The sequence below is a fragment of the Amphiprion ocellaris genome, chromosome 3, assembly GCF_022539595.1.
Source record: "Amphiprion ocellaris isolate individual 3 ecotype Okinawa chromosome 3, ASM2253959v1, whole genome shotgun sequence".
NCBI lineage: Eukaryota > Metazoa > Chordata > Actinopteri > Pomacentridae > Amphiprion > Amphiprion ocellaris.
In genome coordinates, this window is record NC_072768.1 from 39,698,692 (window position 1) to 39,721,354 (window position 22,663).

Here is a 22,663-nt window from a genome sequence, read left to right on the forward strand (position 1 = left end):
CTTGGACAACTTTTCCTAAAGTAACCCAAAATACACAAAAACGTCAATCTATTTAAAATATTACACTGTTTCGTGACAATATTTGTTGATGTTGAGGCCATTTTGGGTTTATTTAAATGGATTTTAGATTCTCCAGTGTGAGACAAATCAAAGAAAACCTAACCATAGTGGAAGGGTTTGAGGGTCCCTGAGATCCTGGGAACCATGTTGTTGGTTAAATACTTCCTGGAAGGGTTCCAGACAAAGAACGATTCACAAAACCCCAATGAGATCAAAATCGAGGAAATGTAGACCTTCACCCACAGAAGGGAAACCAGTGCCCTCCTAGACCCAGACCCAGGAGGTTCATCTACAACACCAGGAGCAGGAGTTAGGTCTACCGCTCTCTAGTGGCATAAACAGGTTGTGGGACCGTAGAACATCACCTCACTGGTGGAGAAGGAATCTGAGCTGGAAACATTCTGGAACCAAACTCCTGGAGAGGTTGGACTCTGGTTTTCCAGAGTTGTCCAGGATGAGAGGCTCTGGGTGGGTGTGGGGAAACACAAGCCTCCTGGCTGAGTGTCGCTTTGCTGGAGTTCTACCTGGAGAACCAGAGAGTCGAGAGAGGAAAACTCTGACTGCTGCTTGTGCTGAGGCACCAAACAGCAGCTTGGAGTTCTTAGACTTCTTGGAGGTTCCTTAAGGGGTTGTCTGGGGACTCCAAGTTCTCCTTCAGCAATCACGATGGAGAAACTATTTGACAATTTTACTTTTAGCAGAAGCTTTTATCCAAGGTGACGTACATCTAAGAGTTGATAGAACACGAGATAGGACAGAACTAAGGACCTTACTGAAGGGTCCTCACTGGACAACTTTACCCTGACCAGGATTTCAACCACTGATCTCAAAGTCCGAGACCATGGAAACCAGTGGATTGTTCCCTCCAGGTTGAGGAGACGTTGCTGCAAGTGAAGGAGTTAAAGTATCTCATTGTCTTGTGAATAACTGATGGTAAAACGGAGCGTGAGATGGATGGTGCAACGTCAGCAGTAACCCTGGAGTTGTACCAGACCATCGTGGTGAAGAGGAAGATGATCCAAAAGGTAAAGTCCCAGTTTCTTTGTGTCGAAAGGAGCCATTTAAAGTGGTTTGGACATCTGGCTGAGGTCTGGGAGACTTCCTTTGGCAGTTTTCTGAGCTCATCCACCAGGGAGAGGACCACAGAGTAGACCTAGAATCTACTGGAGGGATCATGTATCTCATCCGGCCCAGGAATACCTCAGGATCTACCAGGAGGAACTGCAAAACACTGCTGAGGAAAAGGATGACTGGAATGATGAAGAAGAAGAAAAAGAAGAAGATGAAGAAGACGAAGAAGAAGTAACAGAAGAAGATGAAGTAGTAGAAGAAGAAGAAGAAGAAAAAGAAGATGAAGAAGATGATGATGAAGAAGAAGACGAAGAAGTAGTAGAAGAAGAAGAAGAAGAAAAAGAAGATGAAAAAGTAGTAGTCGCAGAAGAAGAATCCATAACTACATAAATATAACAATAATGCATATATTTGTGAAACTGCGTTGAATCAGTCATACTTGAATTGTATTCTCAGTGATCTGGATGAACTTTTACTAAAGTTGTTCCCTCGGTGAGCTTCCTGCAGTCAGACTGGATGTAGATCCTGAAGAGCAGATTTATCCGGATGAAAACATCCATCTGGCAGCTTCAGATCTGTTTTACTGGCTCTCTTCTCTTTATGTCTCCTACAGGCTGAACCAGAACCAGCTGCTAGATTTAGACATTTACTTGAAGCTTTTCCATGTTATTAAACCTGACCCTCCACTTAATACCTCCTCCTCCTCCTTCTCCTCCTCCTCAGACTTTCCAAATAAACCGGATCCAGCTGTGTGCAGCTGTGCTCCCTCAGTGCGTCACCGCGTCGCTCTGCAGACTCCGACGGAGGAGCAGGAGGAAAGATGTCCAGGATCCCTCTGCTGCTGTCGGTCGTCCTGAGCTGGAGCCTCCGGAGTGGGGCCATGATCCTGCAGGACTCCCTGGACCGGGGCTCCCTGGACCGGGGCTCCCTGGACCGGGGCTCCCTGGACCGGGGCTCCCTGGACCGGGGTCCGGTCAGCCTGAACGACATGTTCCGGGAGGTGGAGGAGCTGATGGAGGACACGCAGCACATTCTAGACGAGGCGGTGGAGCAGGTCTGCGTCATGTTTTATTCATTCAAACAGGAGGAATGTCTGAGAAAACATCCAGTTTATCAGCGCTTCCTCCAACATTCAGTCCAGACCTGGTAGACGAGCTCTCCTCTGGCTGTTTGCTGCTCACTTTTCTTTGACTAACTGGGTTTGGAATGTGAGTTTCCACTTCTGACCAACGTCATGTTTACATCATTTATTAGAACTGTTTATTCTTTTTAAGAAAAATCTCCAGACTTGCATGTTTTAGGGGTTTTATTTGCTGTTAATCCTCTTAATAATTGACATTTATTCCATTTTCTTCCAAGCTGCCACCCTGTTCTGCCTCTTTCAGTCTTTTATGAAGTTATAAATTGATCTTACAAGTCTTATCCTGTCCTGCTGTTTGCACATTTTCCTGTTACCGCCTGTCTGGAAACTCGTGCAGCCCTTTGATGAACTCAGGTTGGTTTAAACTAACTGTAGAAATACACTACCATTCAAAAGTTTGGGGTCATGTTTTTGCTCTACATGTGTTGAAGTTGCTCTGTATTATTTAAAGTTGCTCAAAAATGAGTTAAAGTTGACTTACATTAGCAGTATATTCATCAAACCACATAAAAACTATAAATTAAAGGTTGAAAATCTAAGTTTTATGGTTTTGTCCGAGTGTTTCTACTGAATCAGAGACTCAAAATGCAGCATCTCTATACATCTTTCACTCAAAAAAAGATCTTTGGACTCAACAAAAACAATAAAACAACTGTTTGTATTCATATTTTTTAGTTCAGACAACTTCTAAAGAACTACACTGAGTTTGAAGAACTAGATTTTCCTCTACAATCAAACAAATTTTTAATTATTTAACTATTGGGAGCACAAACACAAGTTTTTAAGTTGGCTACTCATAAAGATTTGGTTGTTTTTATTAGTATTTCCATGTTAATTAAAGACTTTTGATTACCATGATTATGAACACAAGTTTTTAAGTTGACATTTATTCAGTTACATTGCTAGAATTAGACTTTGTTTATTAGTCTTATCAATTTCTTTGTGTGTTTTTGTTCAACAACAAAATTCTGTTTTATTTTGAAAAACACATGATATTAAAATCTTGAAAATCACAAATTTTAGTTCAAATTGAAAACAATATTAAGTTGATGCAATTAGTAATAACATCACATCAATCAAAGTTTGTCATATCGGCTGAAATGTAGGATATAGTTGAAATGTAAAGGAAGAAGAAGGTCATGCATGTTACAGATCATGTTATAGAATGAGGTGAAAGATTCACAGAAAACCACCTCTGAGAACTTCACGGCTTATTTTCTGAGGTCCTGAAAAGATACGTAGACTGTAAAAAGAAGATAATATTCCTGCAGCCGGGACACCAAAAATAAACCTGTAAAATAATGTGAAATAACATAAAAATACAGTAACTTTCTGTGATTAAATAGCAGGTTCTATTTTTTATGTTTTGGTAATAAAGATCCTCCAAAGATCTTCTAAAGATCCTCCAAAGATTCTTTAAAGACTCTCCAAAGATCCTGTAAAGATCTCTTAAGATCCTCCAAACATCCTCACTACCTTCAGATACCTGAAAACTGTTGCTGAAACCTCTACCGAGATCTGAAAGAAACAAAACTGTCCAGAGACATAAAACAACACAGACCTACTGGGAGGTTTTTACCTTCATGTCATCCAAGAAGTGGACATTAGTGTCAATCAGAGTGAGCTGTAGATCAAGGAAAGTGAGATCTGGAAAACAGACCTCTCAGCTAAACGTAAAAACACATGTTCTGCATTTTATAGAAGATTTATGAACATTTCCTGACATTCAACCTGACAGATAACAACCGAGAGTGCAAAGTCTTCTTCATCCTCTCTGGATCTGCGTCCGAACTTCCACAACCAAACCAGGAAGGTGATAAAAGACGGGAACAGAACAGTTCAGGTTCTGGACAGAACTGACCAGGTAGGAGTTCAGTTCTAGATGTATCTTACAGACAAAATGTTTGGCTTTATTCTTTACCTTTTCATATAAATCAAACAGAAATAAACTGTATTTCAGCTTCTTTTTTCTAATTTGTAGGAAAGCAACAACCGAACAGGAGAGACTCATCTTTCTCACATCCACATGGAGGTTTCTGGACAGTGGAACACCGTCAATCATGTGAGTCGCTTTGGTTTTTCTGCTTATTTTCCCAATATTTAGAGGACAGTGGCACTAATGCACTTTGGCTTAACAAAGCAGCACACTCTAAAAAATGCAGTTTCTAATTAAATTATGTTCAACCAACAAACTACACAGTCAGAGGAATCAGATTAAAGTTCTCCAGATAAAATGGTTATTATAGAGAAAATCCTGAAATCACGGTGAAGAAAAATCAGGTTATCAAGTAAATTTCATTAAATTGCTTCAACCTGAATTTAGTCGTAAATCAAATGATACACAATTTGGAGTTTAACTCTCCTGTTGTCCTCATTTACGGCAACAAAAAATATTGTTTCCTCGTCTGAAAAAAATCCAGGAGTTCAGCAAAAAAATTCCCAAATTTATTATTGCAAAACCTTCAGGAAGAAAATTCCTTAAAAGTTTCCGTTGAAAGTTTTTTTTTTAAAATCCCCAAATTTGACAAGAAATAAAATGTAAAAAATAAGAAAATAAAAGTTGTAAATATTTTCAAAAAATGAATAAAAATCTTCCAAAAAAATCCTAAAAATATCTAAAGTGATTCCATATATATCAGTAAAACTTCTAATATTTTCTTTAAGAACATTCACAAAAAAAATCAACCAAAATCCAGGGAATTTCGCTGGATTTTGGTTGATTTTTTTTGTGAATGTTCTTAAAGAAATATTTTTTTTAACATTTATTTTTTTCCACCAAAAAATATTCAAAAATTTCCCAAAAATGTTGAAAATGTGGACCTTTTTACTGTGAAAAAAAAATTTTTCCCCCACATTTTTAAACTTTAAAACGGGTCAATTTTGACCCGCAGGACGACACGAGTGTTAAGTTACAGATATTTTGAAGTAGATGCAAATACCCACATTATTATGTCAACTAAACTCATCAAACTATAGTTCAACTTGCAATGAAAAGCTCTGTGATTGGCTAAAATAGGCAGAGAGGAGCCCTAAAATCTAATTTCCTCTCACTCCACTTGAACTACAACACGCTGAAAGGTTAGCATGGGATTTTTGTACATTAATGTAAAATAACAACAACTAGATTGTAAAGAGAAGAAGGAAGCTAACTGGTAACTAAAGCTGTCAGACAAATATAGCGGACAGAAAAGTGAAATATTAGCCTCTGAGATGTTGTGAAATGAAGCTAAAAGCTGCAGAAAATGGAAAAACTCCAAATGTCTTCAGTCCTTGTCTCGTTTCGTTTCGTTCTGTTGAGCATCTCTCCTGTTAGTTTGCCTCCCAAACATTCCTCAGCTTATTTACAGCTCTTTCATTAACCCTAAAGTTCCTACATGAGCATTTTTCCTTGGCTTTAAGAAATATTCTGCCAGAGGAAACAGAGGTGGAGCTTTTTTTCTTCTAACTGTGGCTTCATTGTCTTGACTGGTTCGTATAAAACATGAGCTCATCCAGCAGAGATCCAACGTATACTTTTCGTAGCTTCAGACCGGCTCCGGTTGAGGTCATTAGCGTTGCTTGCTGCCTGTTTTGCCGTTTTACTTCACAACGGCTGGTTTGATCTTCTGCTTTCCTGGCAGTAGTTCAGACGGTGGTTATGTTAATGGAGCTGGCTGCTGGAAAAAAATGCCAGGGAGGCGAGGAGGCCTGAGAACCAGGCGGAGTGAAGACTAATGCTCTGAAATCACCAAGAGTTTAGAAACTTCAGCCTCACAGTGGAGTTAATGACGGGGTACTTTACAGAAAACAGTCGCTAGACAGTTTTATGGAGGATTTTAAGGTGAGAAAACATGTAGACTAAAGCTGGAAAACAAATAACATCCATTAAACAAAAAGTACTGACCTCATTGGAAGTTTTCCCATTTTACTGCTTTATTGGTCAATTTTGTTCAGCTTTTTTGACAAAGATTTACCAAAGAAAAAGACTCTTCATGTCAAAGGAAAAACAGATTCCTTGTAGATTAATTGACAGTCAAATTAGTGAACAATTATGTGAAATTTGAGCTTTCAGGTCATTAGACTAGATGTCTGGTAGACACCAAACACTGCACAACATCACAAATGCACCATCACCACTGTGAAGCACGGTGGTGGCAGCATCATGACATGAAGCACGGTGGTGGCAGCATCATGACATGAAGCACGGTGGTGGCAGCATCATGACGTGAAGCACGGTGGTGGCAGCATCATGATGTGAAGCACGGTGGTGGCAGCATCATGACATGAAGCATGGTGGTGGCAGCATCATGATGTGAAGCATGGTGGTGGCAGCATCATGACATGAAGCACGGTGGTGGCAGCATCATGATGTGAAGCACGGTGGTGGCAGCATCATGACATGAAGCATGGTGGTGGCAGCATCATGACATGAAGCACGGTGGTGGCAGCATCATGACGTGAAGCATGGTGGTGGCAGCATCATGATGTGAAGCATGGTGGTGGCAGCATCATGACATGAAGCACGGTGGTGGCAGCATCATGATGTGAAGCACGGTGGTGGCAGCATCATGACATGAAGCATGGTGGTGGCAGCATCATGATGTGAAGCATGGTGGTGGCAGCATCATGACGTGAAGCACGGTGGTGGCAGCATCATGATGTGAAGCACGGTGGTGGCAGCATCATGATGTGAAGCACGGTGGTGGCAGCATCATGATGTGAAGCACGGTGGTGGCAGCATCATGATGTGAAGCACGGTGGTGGCAGCATCATGATGTAGGGATTGTAGGATGAAGAACCAGATGGTTCTGAGGAAGTTTGGGGGGAAACTGTTTCAGATTAATTAAACTACAGTGATGTAAATGAGGTTAAAGTGGATTAAAATTAGCTGACAAATTGGATGAGCAGCCAGAAATATCAGACCTTCATATATTTTATGACAAATCAGACTTATTTCTTTCGTTTTGAGGAAAACAAATTGAAAACTTGGATCTAACAGTTTTACAGTTAGCTTAGCGCCAAAACAACTGAACGTTTAAACGGAGCTGCTACTGTTTTCTCCTTTTCTTTCCCTGAAAAGTAATTTGTGGAAAACGTCTTTCTGAGCTGCTGCTGGACTATTAAGATCATCTGGAAGTGATCAGGATCAGAGCTGCGGTTTCTATCTGAAGTTTCCACTCCAGTCTGTTTGGGATAATTTCTCTTTTCTGGCAGAAATAAGGACGTATTTTTTAGACTTTAGCAGCCAGACAGAAGGAAACAACACGTTAATGTCCTTTATTTAAACGTGTTTCCAGCAGAACTGAATGTTTTCAGCAGATTTCAGGTGTTAACAGGCTGAGGTGGAAAATAAAGGTTGACTGGGAGTCTGGAGGTGTTGATGACAGAAACTAGATTCAGTTTTTAAACCCATGAAATTATGTCATCGTGTTTATTGAGTGTTAACAGCAGAGAAATGCTCTCACAGGGACCATGTAGGTTTACACTGTAAAAAACAACATTTTTAAACTACTCTTTACTATTTATTCTAAAGGTTTTACCCGTTTTGCTAAATTACAGTGTCAAGTGAAGCATGTCAAAAATCTTTATTTGTTTCTTATGAAAGATAATTTCTTCTTTTTCAGTGTTTTACTATATTTTTTTACATGATATAAATCAGCAAAAATAGAATTATTTCAACTACATTTACAATTTTTAAAAGAAAATGTCTATATTTTAAGCATATTTTTTCCTCATTATTTTACTTTTATTTTCTGTTTTGTCAAATTGTGAATTATAATTAGCAAAATCAGAGAAAAAAATATTAATTTACATGTTAACTATAAAAAACACAAATTATTTTTCTATTTTACAGTGTGTGATGATAAAGCTACCCTATTTTGTGTTTTTTTTACTGTGTTTAAATGAGTAAAAATATTATTTTTTACATACATTTACAGTTTTTCAAAGGAAAAAATATATAATTTAAGAATTTATTTTTTATCATGATTTTACTTTTTTTGTTTTTTATTAGTAAAATCTGTAAATAAAAAATATATAAATTCACTTTAACCATAAAAAACAGGACAAATCTGTAAATAAAAAACATTTCAAAAAATCAGTATTCCTACAAATAATTCACTCGTTTATAGTGTGTGGCTATAATATTATGCAGTTTTTTTTACTGTATTTAAATCTGTAAAAATATCACTATTTTACAGAATTTTACAATTTTTTATGGGAAAATGATGTATTTTAAGAAATAATTTTTCTTCATTATTTTACTTCTTTCTGTTTTGTTAAAGTTCTACTCTTTACCTTTGTTACTGTATTAAAATCAGTAAAAATCTAATTATTTTACAGATATTTGCTGTAATCAAAGATAAAAATGTAATAATATATTGTAAAGAAATGGTAAAAAGAAATGAGAAATAATTTTTAACTGGTGTTTTACAGATTTTCTGCTACATTAAATTGTAAATATTGACTAAAATCACAGAAAAAATAAAATATATATATATGTTGATTGTAAAAACAAACTGTAAATAAACTGTAAATAACATCTACATCAAAAATCTGTATTTTACAATTTATTCTTTTACGATGTTTGATGAAATTACTTTAAAAAAAGAAATATGACAGATATAACAGCTTGAAAAATAATAAATTATTTTAGAGTTTTTATTTGTAGTTAAAGTAAATTGCAAATATTCAATTGTAAAATCAGAGAAAAATAAATAATTTACATATTGACTATATAAAAAAACAACTAATCAAACACAAAAAACTATCTATATCTTAAAAATGATCATTTTAGTTTTATTTATTTATTCTTCTACAATATGTGACCATAAAAAGACTAAACTCTATTGTACTTCAACCACATATTTGCTGGTATTTTCACAGTTTTTACATATTTCTATCTACATGTTGTTGTTGTTGTTTTTCTACACTGTAAACTTAAGTTGAAGTAAGATTTGTTCCAGAATTATTAATGGCAGCAGAGATGCAGTAAATGTGTTTAAATATATATATAAAAGTGTGTTTAAAAGTGTCGCAGTGATTCCTGTTTCTGGCTTTTGGCTCCGTTTGACTTCAGACAGCCTGAAGATAAAGAAAAAAACAAAAAAGACAGTAAACTACCAGAATGTCTGCCGCTGTTTTTGGCACTAACTGTTTCCTGTGAATCTGGAAAAAAATCAAATATCAGTTTAGCGTCCAGATTTAGAGGAAAAATCCACCCTTCCTGTGTGACATCATCATATTAATCATTCTGTTAGAAACCAACAAACAAAACTACAACCGCTGCTCAGAGACGAATGTTTGGGTTTTATCCTAAACTACGTTTTTCCTGGATTCATAAAAAACACTTTAGTTTTAAATTGAAGAAATCAGAAATTGATGATTCATCATGATGCTGCCACCACCATGTTTCACATCATGATGCTGCCACCACCATGCTACACATCATGATGCTGCCACCACCGTGCTTCACATCATGATGCTGCCACCACCGTGCTTCACATCATGATGCTGCCACCACCGTGCTTCACATCATGATGCTGCCACCACCGTGCTACACATCATGATGCTGCCACCACCGTGCTACACATCATGATGCTGCCACCACCGTGCTACACATCATGATGCTGCCACCACCGTGCTTCACATCATGATGCTGCCACCACCGTGCTTCACATCATGATGCTGCCACCACCGTGCTTCACATCATGATGCTGCCACCACCGTGCTTCACATCATGATGCTGCCACCACCGTGCTACACATCATGATGCTGCCACCACCGTGCTTCACATCATGATGCTGCCACCACCGTGCTACACATCATGATGCTGCCACCACCATGCTTCATGTCATGAAGATCAGAGAGCTGCAGCCTTCAGTTTAATTCACTGACGTCCATCATGCAGTTTCCATGGCAACCATCAAACCAGCAGCATTAGAAGGGAAATAAAAAAAAAACACGACCCATTTCCATTTCCATTTAGTACTAAAATATTGTACATTTTGTTCAAAAAAATGGCCTAGAATGTATTTAAAATTCTTAAAATTGGAAAATATTGTTGGGATAAAAACAAAAAACATTACTTTAGTCAGTTTAGTTTAAGTTTTCACACTTCATGGTCCCTTATACTGTATTTTATCTAAAACGAATAACATTTTCTGGTCCTATTGAACCGACTGACATCATGTTTGAGTGTGAATCTATTTTACTACACGCAGTAACAGCAGTTGTGTTTTTATTGTCTAACAGGAGTGTATGGTGGACGAGGACTGTGGTGACCTGAAATACTGCCTGTATGAAATCGAGAACTCCAAATGTCTGCCCTGTATACCGACAGACATGGTGAGGATTCCACCTCTGGGCCGTTTGTTACCTTAAAGCTGCACTTTCTCATCGTTTTATATTATTACAGACAAACCTGACAGAGAATTATCACCAAACACCACAAAGTTCAGCATCTTTCAGCTCCTTGTTTGATTTTATCATTTTCTGGAAGCTCATTTCCAGAAACTTCAGACTGAATGCTACTAGCTTAGCATTTAGCTGCTAAAGAACCACACATTTTTTTTCAACTTTTTTTCCAAACCAAGCATTAGTGGAGACCAAAAACGAGCTAAAAACAAAAAAAGAATGAATGTTGGACTTAGATTCATAAGGTGATTTCTGTAAACATCTTCTGAATGAGTTCATGGGCAACTGTTTTTCAGATAAGCTAAGATAATATAAGCTAAAATAAGATAAGCCAAGCTAAGATAGCATATGGTAAGACACGATAAGCTAATATAAGCTAAGCTAATATAATATAAGATAAGCTAAGTGAAGATATGATAAGGTATGACAAGCTAAGCCAATATAAGCTAAGCTAAGCTAAGATATGCTAAGCTAATATAAGCTTAGATAATATAAGCTAAAATGAGCTAAGCTAGGATAAGCTAAGCTAAAATATGATAAGCTAATAGACGCTAAGTTAAGCTAAGATGGACTTCATTAATCATGAAGGAGATTCTTGTGCCAGATGTTTTTAATTGCCCCCAGTGTTTCTGATTGCCCCCTTTGGACAAATAAAGTTTTCTGAATCTGAGATGTTGCTTAAAAAGTAATTACATGAGACTAAATGCAGTTCCTGATGGAAAAATGAATAATTAATGTGATTTTAAAGGTGCATCCTAATTCTAACTTCCCTGACTGTCAAAATAAAAGCCTTTTACTTATTAAACCCAACTTCAGTGCCTAGATATGTGTTTTTATGTCACTTCTGGGGGGTTATTTATATAAGTATAATTCTCCGGTCTCCTGAATTTCCTTCACCAAAGTTTTACATCATATTTTTCATTTAGTAGTTTCAGATTCTCTGTTCAGCTACAGGAGCAACATCTTTATTCTTTGTGGATTAAAGTTTAATCTTCTTCTGTTCTGAAAATCTAAAATCAAACTGAGCCGTAGAGGCTGTCGGTCTAATAAATATAAACTGACATGAACACAGTAAACATTCAAAAAACCCAAACCAAAAGAGAAACACAATGATGATGTTACACAAACACAGCTACGTTGTGTGTTTTCATACCGTTTGCATGTGTGTTTGTGTGTGTGTGTGTTTGTGTGTCTGTGTGTGTCTGTGTGTCCTTGCAGCCGTGCACGAAGGACGAAGAGTGTTGTTCAGACCAGTTGTGTGTCTGGGGTCAGTGTACCGTCAACGCAACCAGAGGAACTGAAGGAACCATCTGTCAGAGTCAGAGAGACTGCAGGACGGAGCTCTGCTGCGCCTTCCAGAGAGGTAAACACAACAACAACACAACAACAACACAACACAACACAACAACAACAACAACAACAACAACAAAATAACAACACTATAACAATAACACTATAACACAACAAGACGTATAGAGCTCTGCTGTGCCTTCCAGAGAGGTAAACACAACAACAACACAACAACAACACAACACAACAACAACAACACAACAACAACAACACAACAACACAATAACAACACAACAACACTATAACAATAACACTATAACGCAACAAGACATATAGAGCTCTGCTGCGCCTTCCAGAGAGGTAAACACAACAACAACACAACAACAACAACACAACAACAACAACACTATAACAATAACACTATAACACAACAAGACGTATAGAGCTCTGCTGCGCCTTCCAGAGAGGTAAACACAACAACACAACAACAACAACAACACAACAACAACAACACAATAACAACACAACAACACTATAACAATAACACTATAACACAACAAGACGTATAGAGCTCTGCTGCGCCTTCCAGACAGGTAAACACAACAACAACACAACAACACAATAACAACACAACAACACTATAACAATAACACTATAACACAACGAGATATATAGAGCTCTGCTGCGCCTTCCAGAGAGGTAAACACAACAACAACACAATAACAACACAAAAACAACACCAACAGACACTCAGAGCTCTGCTGCACCTTCCTGAAGAATGTGGAGGTGATCCTCCTTCTTCATTATTCCATTTACTTTGTGTAAAGCTCCAGTTCCACAGAGCATGATACTGCCACCTCCATGCTTGATGGTAGGTTTGGTGTTCTTGGGGTTAAAGGTCTCACCTTCTCTCCTCCAAACAAATTTCTGCTCAGTTTTTCTTCCATCTGACCACAGAACTTTCCTCCAGAAGGTCTTTTCTTTGTCCATGTGATCAGCAGCAGACTTGAGTGGAGCTTTAAGGTTCTGCTTCTAGAGGAAGAACTTCCTTCTTCATGGATCCTCTCAGCTCATGTTGATGTAAAACCCTGTGGACACTGACAGCTGTGTTCCAGCAGCTTCTCATTCATTCAGACCTGCTTTCTGATGGTTCCTGGTTGACTCTTGACCATCCTGACCAATTGTCTCTCAGCAGCAGGTGATAGTTTGTGTTTTCTTCCTGATGGTGGCAGTAACACAACTGGACCATGAACTTTATTCTGACAAACAGATGATTCTGGATCTGAAGCTGCTTTCAAACGGCTCCAAGTGTCTTTCTGACTTGTTCAAGGCAATGATTTGCTTTTTCAGATCTTTGCTGAGCTCCTCAGACTTTCCCACTGTAGAGTTTGAGTCTAATGAGTGGATCTAATGGGTTCTATTTAAACTGGATCAGAGGAGTCAGCAGCTGTAGTCGACTGGAATCACTCAGGAGAAGTTAAGAGGCCATGAATCTAAGAAAACTTGATCAACACGACTTTCTAAATCAGCAAAACTCAATTCATGTGTGATCGTGTATAAAGTCCAGGAATTAGACATGGCCCGTCTGAAGAAGCAGAACACAAACTGATCTTTTCTAGTGACTTTCTGTTTTGGGTTCAAACTGACCTGTTTTGTCTCCACTTCCTGTTCCAGAACTTCTGTTTCCTGTCTGCAACCCCAAACCGGGTCGAGGTGAGTCCTGTCTGAACCACCCTAACCTGCTGATGGACCTGCTGGCCTGGAACCAGGACCAACCTGGAGACCACTGCCCCTGTTCAGAGGGTCTGCAGTGCCAGCCACATGGGTAGGAACAGCACAACAACACAACAACAACTACAATAACACAATACAACAACAACACAACAACAACACGGCACAAGACAACAACAAAACACGGCAACATGTCACAACAAAAAAACAACACAAGAATACAAAACAAGACATCACAACAAGATGACACAATCCAGCAATAATATGACACATCAAACCACAACACAACAACAACAATAACAATAACAACAACACAACAACAATAACACAAGTCAACACAACAACCACAACGATAATAATACAACAACACAACAACAACAATAACACAATAACAACCACAACACAACAACAAAATGCAAAACAACAAAACACAACAACGACACAATAACAAGACACAACAACAATACAACTACAACAACACAACTACAATAAAATACAACAATAACACTGCAACAACACAACAAGACACAACAACAACACAATAACACAACAACACAAAAACAAAATGCAACACAACAACAACAACATAATCCAACAAAAACACAACAACAACATGTCACAAGACAACAACAAAACACAGCAACACGTCACAACAAAAAACAACACAAGAATGTAAAACAAGACAACACAACAAGATGACACGATCCAACAATAACAACATGACACATCAAACCACAACACAACAACAACACATGACAAGGCACAAGACAGCACAACATGACAGCAACATGACACAAGACTAGAAAGCACAACACAACAACCGCATCATGACTAAAGACAACTCGACATGACACAAGACAACACAACAACAGCACAACACAACATGACTCGACACATTACACAAAGCAAGACAGCACAACACAACTACAACATGACAAAAGACAACAACCCGACATGACACAAGACAACAACAGCACAACACAACAACACAAGACAACACCATGTGATGCCAGAAATCAACAACATGACGCAACACAATAACTCAACACAACACACGATGCAAAGTACTACAACACAAGATAACACGAGATAACACAACAACAACAGATTTCCAGGTAAACCAGTCATTGTTTGTTGTTATTGTTTGTTATTATTGTTGTTGTTGTTTGTTGTTATTGTTTGTTATTATTTGTTGTTATTGTTTGTTATTATTTGTTGTCTAAACTGTCCTTGTTGTCGTTGCAGTCGGGGCTCGGTGTGTGCGGACTGACGATCAATAAGAGATCAATGAGCTGCTGATTGATCGGATCCTCAGAACTGAACTCTTTTATTTATGCTTTAATAGCGACGTGTACCAGACAGGAAATAAAGGTTTGAACCAATCAGAGCTCAGGTCTGTTTTTATTGGCTGTAACACTCAGCAGCGACCGCCAGAGGGCAGAATGTATCTGTTTAACAGGAAGGAAACAAATAAAAATACATAAAGAGTGAAAACTTTCACAACAAAAAGAACTTTTATTTGAATACTGAGGCTCATGTTTGGGTTTATCTTCTATATTTTTCAGTTTTTATCGAGCAAAGGATTTAAAATAAAAGAAAATCTGGTGAAAGTTTCCAATCTGAAGGTGACTTTGATGATTTATTTGTCCGACAGTTTGAACAAAAGATTAAATAATCTGATTTTCAGCAGCAGCAGATTATTGGTGTTTACTGGTTTCCTGCAGAGCTGCTCAACAAACTACATTTAAACTTTTTAAATACAGAATAAAAACCCGGTTTTTCACAATACAAGCATTAAAAGGATGAAAGATCACAAATATTGAAGTACATGATTAAGATTATTGCCTTTTTATTATTAAAGGACTGTTAATGATTCTTATTTGACATTTAGGGACTCCGAAAATGAACAAAACTGTTTTAAAATGAGCAGAAAACAGATGCAAAATTCCCACAAATGGACGAAACTTTTTTCTTTAGTGTATATTTATGTATATTTTAAATGCTGCTGATTAATTATTCTGACATCTTAGAATGTGGAGAATCCTGATGATTTTTATTCTAATTATAGGATTCATATTTATTAATTTTTGACATAATTATGAGATTCGCCTCCAGATTTCTTTCTCTCGTGGATGAAATTATCTTTAGTTTTTCGTATGAATCAGAATCAGAATCAGAATTGGAATCGGAATCAGAATCGGAATCAGAACATCTTTATTGTCGTTGTTGAGAACAAGGAAACTGAAAACTTTGAAATAAATAAAAATAAAACAAACAACATGTAATACCATCCAGATAAAAACATTCATCAAACCATCCAATGAAAACCCGTTAAACACTAGAATTATTTAATGTGTCCTGAGTTTAGTGCATAAACAACATTAATTAAAACTGAATTATTGATTATTGACAGAAAAAAATCTGAAAATCTGTTGATTCTCAGGAAAGCAACTGGAGCCCTGAACTTTATTTACTTACATTCTGGGTAATTAAATGTGCTGAATTAGTTAAAAACAGCTCAAACCAATGTTCTGAAGGGCCTCAACTAGAGCCTTTCATTTCAGTTTTTATTCATTTATATATTTTTGAACTTAATAAGCACAATTATCTATTAAATGTTGGTTTTCTGTTGAATTAACCTTAAAAAATTATAATTTTCTACCAAGTTCTGAATAGTTCCAGTTCTTGCATGTGATCTCTGATTGTCAGACTATAGTTATTTACATTTTTGAAAAATTAATTAGGCAGATTTATTTATTAATAACTCCTTGCTGTTAATCATCATTAGACATGTTGACATCTATCAATTAATTTCTTTTATACTAATGAAAACATGAAACACTGATCATTTCCAGTGAAGTTCTGAAGCTCTGCAACTTGAAACTTATATTTTAGACATTATTAATTTACATTTGGAACAACTAATTGATCTGAATTATTAATTAACAGTTTCTCATTGCTTATCATCATTACACATGCTGACAACTACCACTATTCAGAACATGAATGGTGCTGAGCAAAGAAATAAACTTTTAATAGATACTTTGGCTCACTTAATAAAAAAAAATAAATGAATGCTATAATTTAGGGCTCAAGTTGCAGCCCAATGCTTCAGAACTTGCCTTAGAATCAACAGGTTTTCAAGATTTATTCAGTATAAAAGTCATTCAGTGATAAATGTCAGCATGTCTTATGATGTTTTACAAAAAAAGCTATTAATTAATAATTTCGCTTAATTAATTATGCAAAATGTAAAATAATAAAAGCTAAAATTAGGGGTTCAACTTGCGATATCTCAGAACTTCACTGGAAATTATTCATTTTTCATGATTTCTTCAGTAAAAAAGTAATTTACTGACAGCTACCAACATGTCTACTGGTTTTAAACAACAAGGAACTATGAATTAATAACTCAGTTTATGTCATTTTAACAAATATAAATTAATAAAAGCTGAAATTTAGGTTTCAATTTCCAGCCCAACCCTTCAGAACTTTACTCAAAGTTATCAGTTTTTTAAAGATTTCTTCAACATAAAAGTAAGTCAGTGTTGATTATTAGGACATGATGTTACAGAACAAAAAGATAAACTTTTAATACATGATTCGGCTTACTTAATTTAAAAAAAAAAAAACATTAATAATACAGATTGAAATTCAAGACTCAAAATGCAGCCTAAGTTGGCTCAAAAATTACAGGAACCAAATTATATTTTAATAGTTCCATGCTGTAAAACATCATTAGACATGTTCTGACATCTGTCACTGAATTACTTTGAGACTGAAGAAAATTGGAAAAACTAATAATTTTCAGTGCCTTTAATTTACATTTTGCATAATTAACTAAGCCGAATTATTAATTAATAGCTCTTTCTTGTAAAACATCAGTAGACATGTTGATATTTATCACTAAATTACTTTTATACTGAAGAAATCCTAAAAATCTGTTGATTCTTAGGGAAGTTCTGAAGCATTGCAACTTGAGCCCTGAATTTCAGTCTTTAATAATTACATTTTTTAAAAATAAGTTTGCCAAATTAAACATTTACTTTTCACTCTGCAACATTCATGTTCTGATAACTGTCACTGAATGACTTTTATACTGAAGAAATCCTAAAAATCTGATAATTTTCAATGTAGTTCTGAAGCATTGGGCTGCAACTTGAGCCCCTAATTTTAGCCTTTATTATTTTACATTTTGCACAATTAATTAAGCCAAATTATTAATTAATAATTCTTGCTGTAAAACATTATTAGGCATGCTGACATTTATCACTCAATAACTTTTATACTGAATGAATCCTAAAAACCTGTTCATTCTCATTGAAGTTCTGAAGTGCTTCAACTTGTGCTGTGAATTTTAGCCTTAATTCATTTACATTTTGGAAAATTAAATGATCAGAATTATATTTTTAAAAAAAACTGCTTAATCTATGCTCTGCAACAATCATGTTCTGATACTTATCACTGACCTACTTTAATACTGAATAAATCCTAAAAACCTGTTGATTCTAAGGCAAGTTCTGACATGTAAGCCCCTAATTTCAGCCTTTATTAATTTACATTTTTTAAAATATCAATTAAGCCGAATTATTAATGAATAACTCCTTGTTGTAAAACACCATTAGACATGTTGACATCTGTCAATGTATAATTTGAGGCTGAAGAAATCCTGAAAAACTAAGAATTTTCAGGGAAGTTCTGACGCGTCGGGCTGCAATTTGAGCCGGTAATTATAGCATTTATTTTTAACTAATGAGCCGAATTATCTATTAAATGTTTATTTTTTGCTCTGGACCATCGTTGTACTGATAACTGTCATTGAATTACTTTCAAAATAAAGAAAACTTAAAAAACGGACGATTCTCATTGAGGTTCTGAAGCATCGGGCAGCAACTTGAACCCTGAATTCCAGCTTTTAATTTACATTTACATAATTAATTAAGCCGAATTATCTATTAATAGTTCCTTGTTGCTAAATATCATTAGACATGCTGACATCTACCACTGAATAACTTTGAGACTGAATAAATCCTAAAAAACGGACAGTTTTCAAGGAAGTTCTGAAGCGTTGCTAATTGAGCCTTGAATTTCAGCCTTTATTATTCACATTTTTAAAAAATGAAGTTAGCCGAATTAACTATTAAACGTTTATTTTTTGCTCTGCATCATCGCTGTACTGACATTCATCACTGAATTACTTTTATACTGAGGAAATATAAAAAACCTGTTGATTCTTAGGCAAGTTCTGAAATGTTGCGACTTCAGCCCTAAATTTCAGCTTGTTAATTTACATGTTGTATAATTAATTAAGCTGAATAATTAATTAGTAGCTCCATGTTGTAAAACATCTTTAGAAATGTTGACATCTTTCATTAAATAACTTTGAGGTTGAAAAAATCTTTAAAACGGATAATTTTCAACGGAGTTCTGCAGCGTTCCGGTTCCTGCGCATTTTTCTTGCACATTAACTTATAATAATGAACCTTTTCTGATAAATAAGACAGAAGAAGTCATAATTCGTGGATTAGACGTAAAACTTTCTTTCACGGCTGTGTTGTGCGTCTGAGTGCGCATGTGAAGTTTTCCAGAAAGCTGCAGGAGTGAGACCTCCCCTCCGTCCTATCTGCGCAGCCACCGCCGTCCCTTGACGTCACTCCGGTTCGTTCCTCCGGTGGCTTCCTGCTGAGTCTCTCCGTCTCCCGTAGCGGTCCTCTGCTGCTGCTGCTGCTGCTGCCGCCGCCACCGACAACTCCACAGACGGGAGAAGCGTCCTCGTTCCGGGTACGTACCGTCGTCGGGCCGCCGCCGTGCGTCCGGTCGCTTCCCGGAGGCTCCGCTCCGCTCCGGGCTGCCGGAGGAGGAGATGCGGCGGCAGGAGGGAGGAAGGGCGGGAGGGGAACCGGAGAGGCGCCGCGGAAATGTGGAGAATTTTACGCACGAAGCTGCGGGTTGGAAGCCGCGAAAAGGAGGAAACTCTGCGGGAGTTTTTGCTTCCAGGAAACCGAACGGTTCCGGTTTTTAACGTCGGTTTTTCCCGTTAAGAGGAGCGGCTAATGAGAATCACGAGATCCTCAGATCTGCTGCTGGATTCAGGATCCAGTTTTAGGATCAGGATCAGGATCTGCTGCTCCAGGAGGAACTTTAGAGTCCAGAGGAAGTTCAGAGGTTTGGTTTTTAGTCTCAGAGGGTCCTGGTCTTTCTGCTCCTCCTCCTGGTCTTCATCCTCCTCAGAAACATTCAAAATGAATTATTTCAACAAGACATGAAGCAGAAAACATCAGGGAGGTATGGAGGCTTGGAGCAGACTTTATTTAAATGGAAATGCAACATTCAAAATGTGATTCCACAATAGAAAGAAGTTTCAACATTAGTGAGGGTTTGAGTTTAAAAATAGAATAAAATAGTTTTTATCCAGTTTGTTTTTACAAATTAGTAGAAAACTGAGTTTTTATTTCAGTTTTAACTGTAGATTTGTAAATTTCCCCGCTGTGGGCTCAATAAAGGTTTAATCTATCTAGATTTAGTGACATAATTAAAACATAAATGCTGAAAGAAACAAAAATGCTGGCGGTGCTGTTTTGTCTCTTTCATTTTAATTTTGTCCACTATTTAAATTAATTTTAAAAAAACAACTCTAGAATTTCAACATATATGTACATTTTCGTGTGTTATTTGTGTGAGAATTAAAATGGAAAATAATTTAGTTTTCACTTTTAATTTTGTAGAATTCACTTTTGACCATAGAATATAGTGACATAATGAAAATGTAAACGAAAATGTGAGCTTTGCTGTTTTGCCTCTTTAATTTTAATTTAGTCGCCTGTATTTAAATAAAAATTTAAATTTGAAAATAATTCCACAAAATCGCTAGAATTTCTACATTTTTTGTGTGTTAATTTGAATAAGAATTAAAATGGAAAAGTAATAATCTAGTTTTTGCTTTCAGTTTAGTAGAAAACTGAATTTTTATGTCAATTTTAACCATAAATTTAGTGACATGATGAAAATGTAAATGCAAAATGTGAGCGTTGCTGTTTTGCCTCTTTAATTTCAATTTAGTCAGTATTTAAATAAAAATGTACATTTAAAAATAATTCCACTGTATAATTAGAATTTCTATATATTTATACGGATATATGTTATTTTAGTGAGAATTAAAATGGAGAATTAAAATGGAAAAGCGATGATTTAACTTTCAAATTAGTAGAAAATGGAATTTTAATTTTTGTTTAAACCTGAAAATACTTTGGTAACTTAAAAATTTTGTAATTTAGTTGATTGTATTTAAATAAAAATGTAAATCTGAAAATAATTCCACTTTATAATTAGAATTTCTACATTAATGTGTTATTTAAGCAAAAATGAAATTAATAAATTAGTAGGAAACTGAATTTTTCCCTCTAAAATACAGTAAACTATGAAATCGTAGAAAACTGAAATACTACCGTAAAGTAAAAATAACTCAAAACCAAGAGTACAATACTCAAGTAAAAGTACTTAGTTACTTTTAGTTTTATCGCTGCTGGGACAAATTTTAAAAATTACAAATAAAGTAGCAGAAAACTACAATACAGTTCAGTACTCGAATAAATGTACTTAATTACTTTTCATTCCTCGATTTTACACCAACCAGACCAATTAAAGTACAAGTACCTCCATATTTAAGTACAGTATTTGAGTAAATTTACTTATTGTAGTATTAGAATCTAATTTTCCCTTTTTTATTCGTGGAAAACTTAATTTTAATTTTAATTTTGTGCCAAAACACCACAGTAACATTGATTAATTTGAAAAGAGTAAATTTGCCATTTTTATTTTCTGTTTTTAAATCATAAATGTAATGTAAATGGTCAGAAAGCATCCACTGGACGACAACGTATTAGTTTTTGCTCAAACAACAAACACCAACATGAAAAAATATGAATGTGAAATGTGTTTTCAATTTTAAATTACTGGAAAACTTCATTTTCATTTTGACCCCCAAAAGCAGCAAATTAAATGAAAATCCCCCAAACATCTGGGCGCTTTTTCCATTTGTAACATTATAAAATAACACAGTAATTTAATTAAAGTCAGCTGTGGGCTTCCATACTTTTAATAGTCAGAATTTCAGTTTTTAATTTAAATAAAGTCCACTGTGGGCTTCCATACCTTTAATAGTCAGAATTTCAGGTTTTAATTTAAATAAAGTCCACTGTGGGCTTCCATACCTTTAATAGTCAGAATTTCAGTTTTTAATTTAAATAAAGTCCACTGTGGGCTTCCGTATTGGTTTAATTTTGTTGTTTTGAGATGTTTATTGACACTTTCTGCTCTGGGAGATGATTTATCGCTTCTCGTATTCACAATTTTGATGACAGACAACTTATTTTAGTGTTTTTTTAAGGCAAAAAGTGAAGAAGTTTCTGTTTCTAAGTTGTAGTATTTGAAATTTTGATGCTTTTCTGAGAATCTTTGGGTTTTGGACTGAAGTCTGGGTGGATTTTATCGTTTCCTTACAACATTTGTTTGCATAAAGTGGAATATTGTCCAGTTTTCTGCTGTTTTCAGCGGCCATGTCTGCAGGACGGTCAGTTTATCAGCCGTTTTATTCTCAACAATGAGGTTTGAGTTGAGAAACTGTTTTCTGATAAAGTCGTCTCCGTCTGGCTGAGTCCTCGATAGACGGGTTTTTATTTGTATATCTGAGTTTTAGCTTCATTTATGGAAGCAGAGACCATCTGTGACGTTTACATGAGTTTCGTTTAATTTTGGACAAATTTTAGTCACTTTGATTAAGTTTTGAGTCATTTTGGACACGTTTCATGTCATTTTTGACAAATTTTCAAGTCATTTTGGAGAATTGGGACAAGATTTTGTCATTTTGGACACATATTGATTCATTTTAGACAAGTTTTGGGCTACTTTTGAGTCATTCTGGACAATTTTCAGATCATTTTGCACAGCTTGAGTGCATGAAGACTTTTGTGTTCACTC

At 36.0% G+C, this 22,663-nt stretch overlaps 2 protein-coding genes across 3 annotated transcripts in view; both read left to right on the forward strand.

Annotated features, from left to right (window-relative positions):
• The first annotated feature begins 1,881 nt into the window (after nt 1-1,881).
• Nucleotides 1,882-15,074, forward strand: dkk3b (dickkopf WNT signaling pathway inhibitor 3b). Its single transcript, XM_023289637.3, has 7 exons — nt 1,882-2,185; nt 4,011-4,136; nt 4,254-4,334; nt 10,505-10,597; nt 11,885-12,029; nt 13,631-13,781; nt 14,933-15,074. Exons 1-7 carry the CDS (start codon nt 1,952-1,954, stop codon nt 14,955-14,957), a joined length of 855 nt encoding a protein of 284 aa, XP_023145405.2. The 5' UTR covers nt 1,882-1,951; the 3' UTR covers nt 14,958-15,074.
• Nucleotides 15,075-19,307: 4,233 nt separating this feature from the next.
• far1 (fatty acyl CoA reductase 1) overlaps nt 19,308-22,663 on the forward strand; it is a 39,594-nt gene continuing 36,238 nt past the window's right edge. The window contains exon 1 of one of the 2 annotated variants that reach the window (XM_023289629.3): nt 19,308-19,468. The gene's annotated coding sequence lies outside the window, so the exon portion shown is untranslated. The remainder of the gene's footprint in view (nt 19,469-22,663) is intronic. The other variant, XM_023289627.3, reaches the window with a different exon arrangement.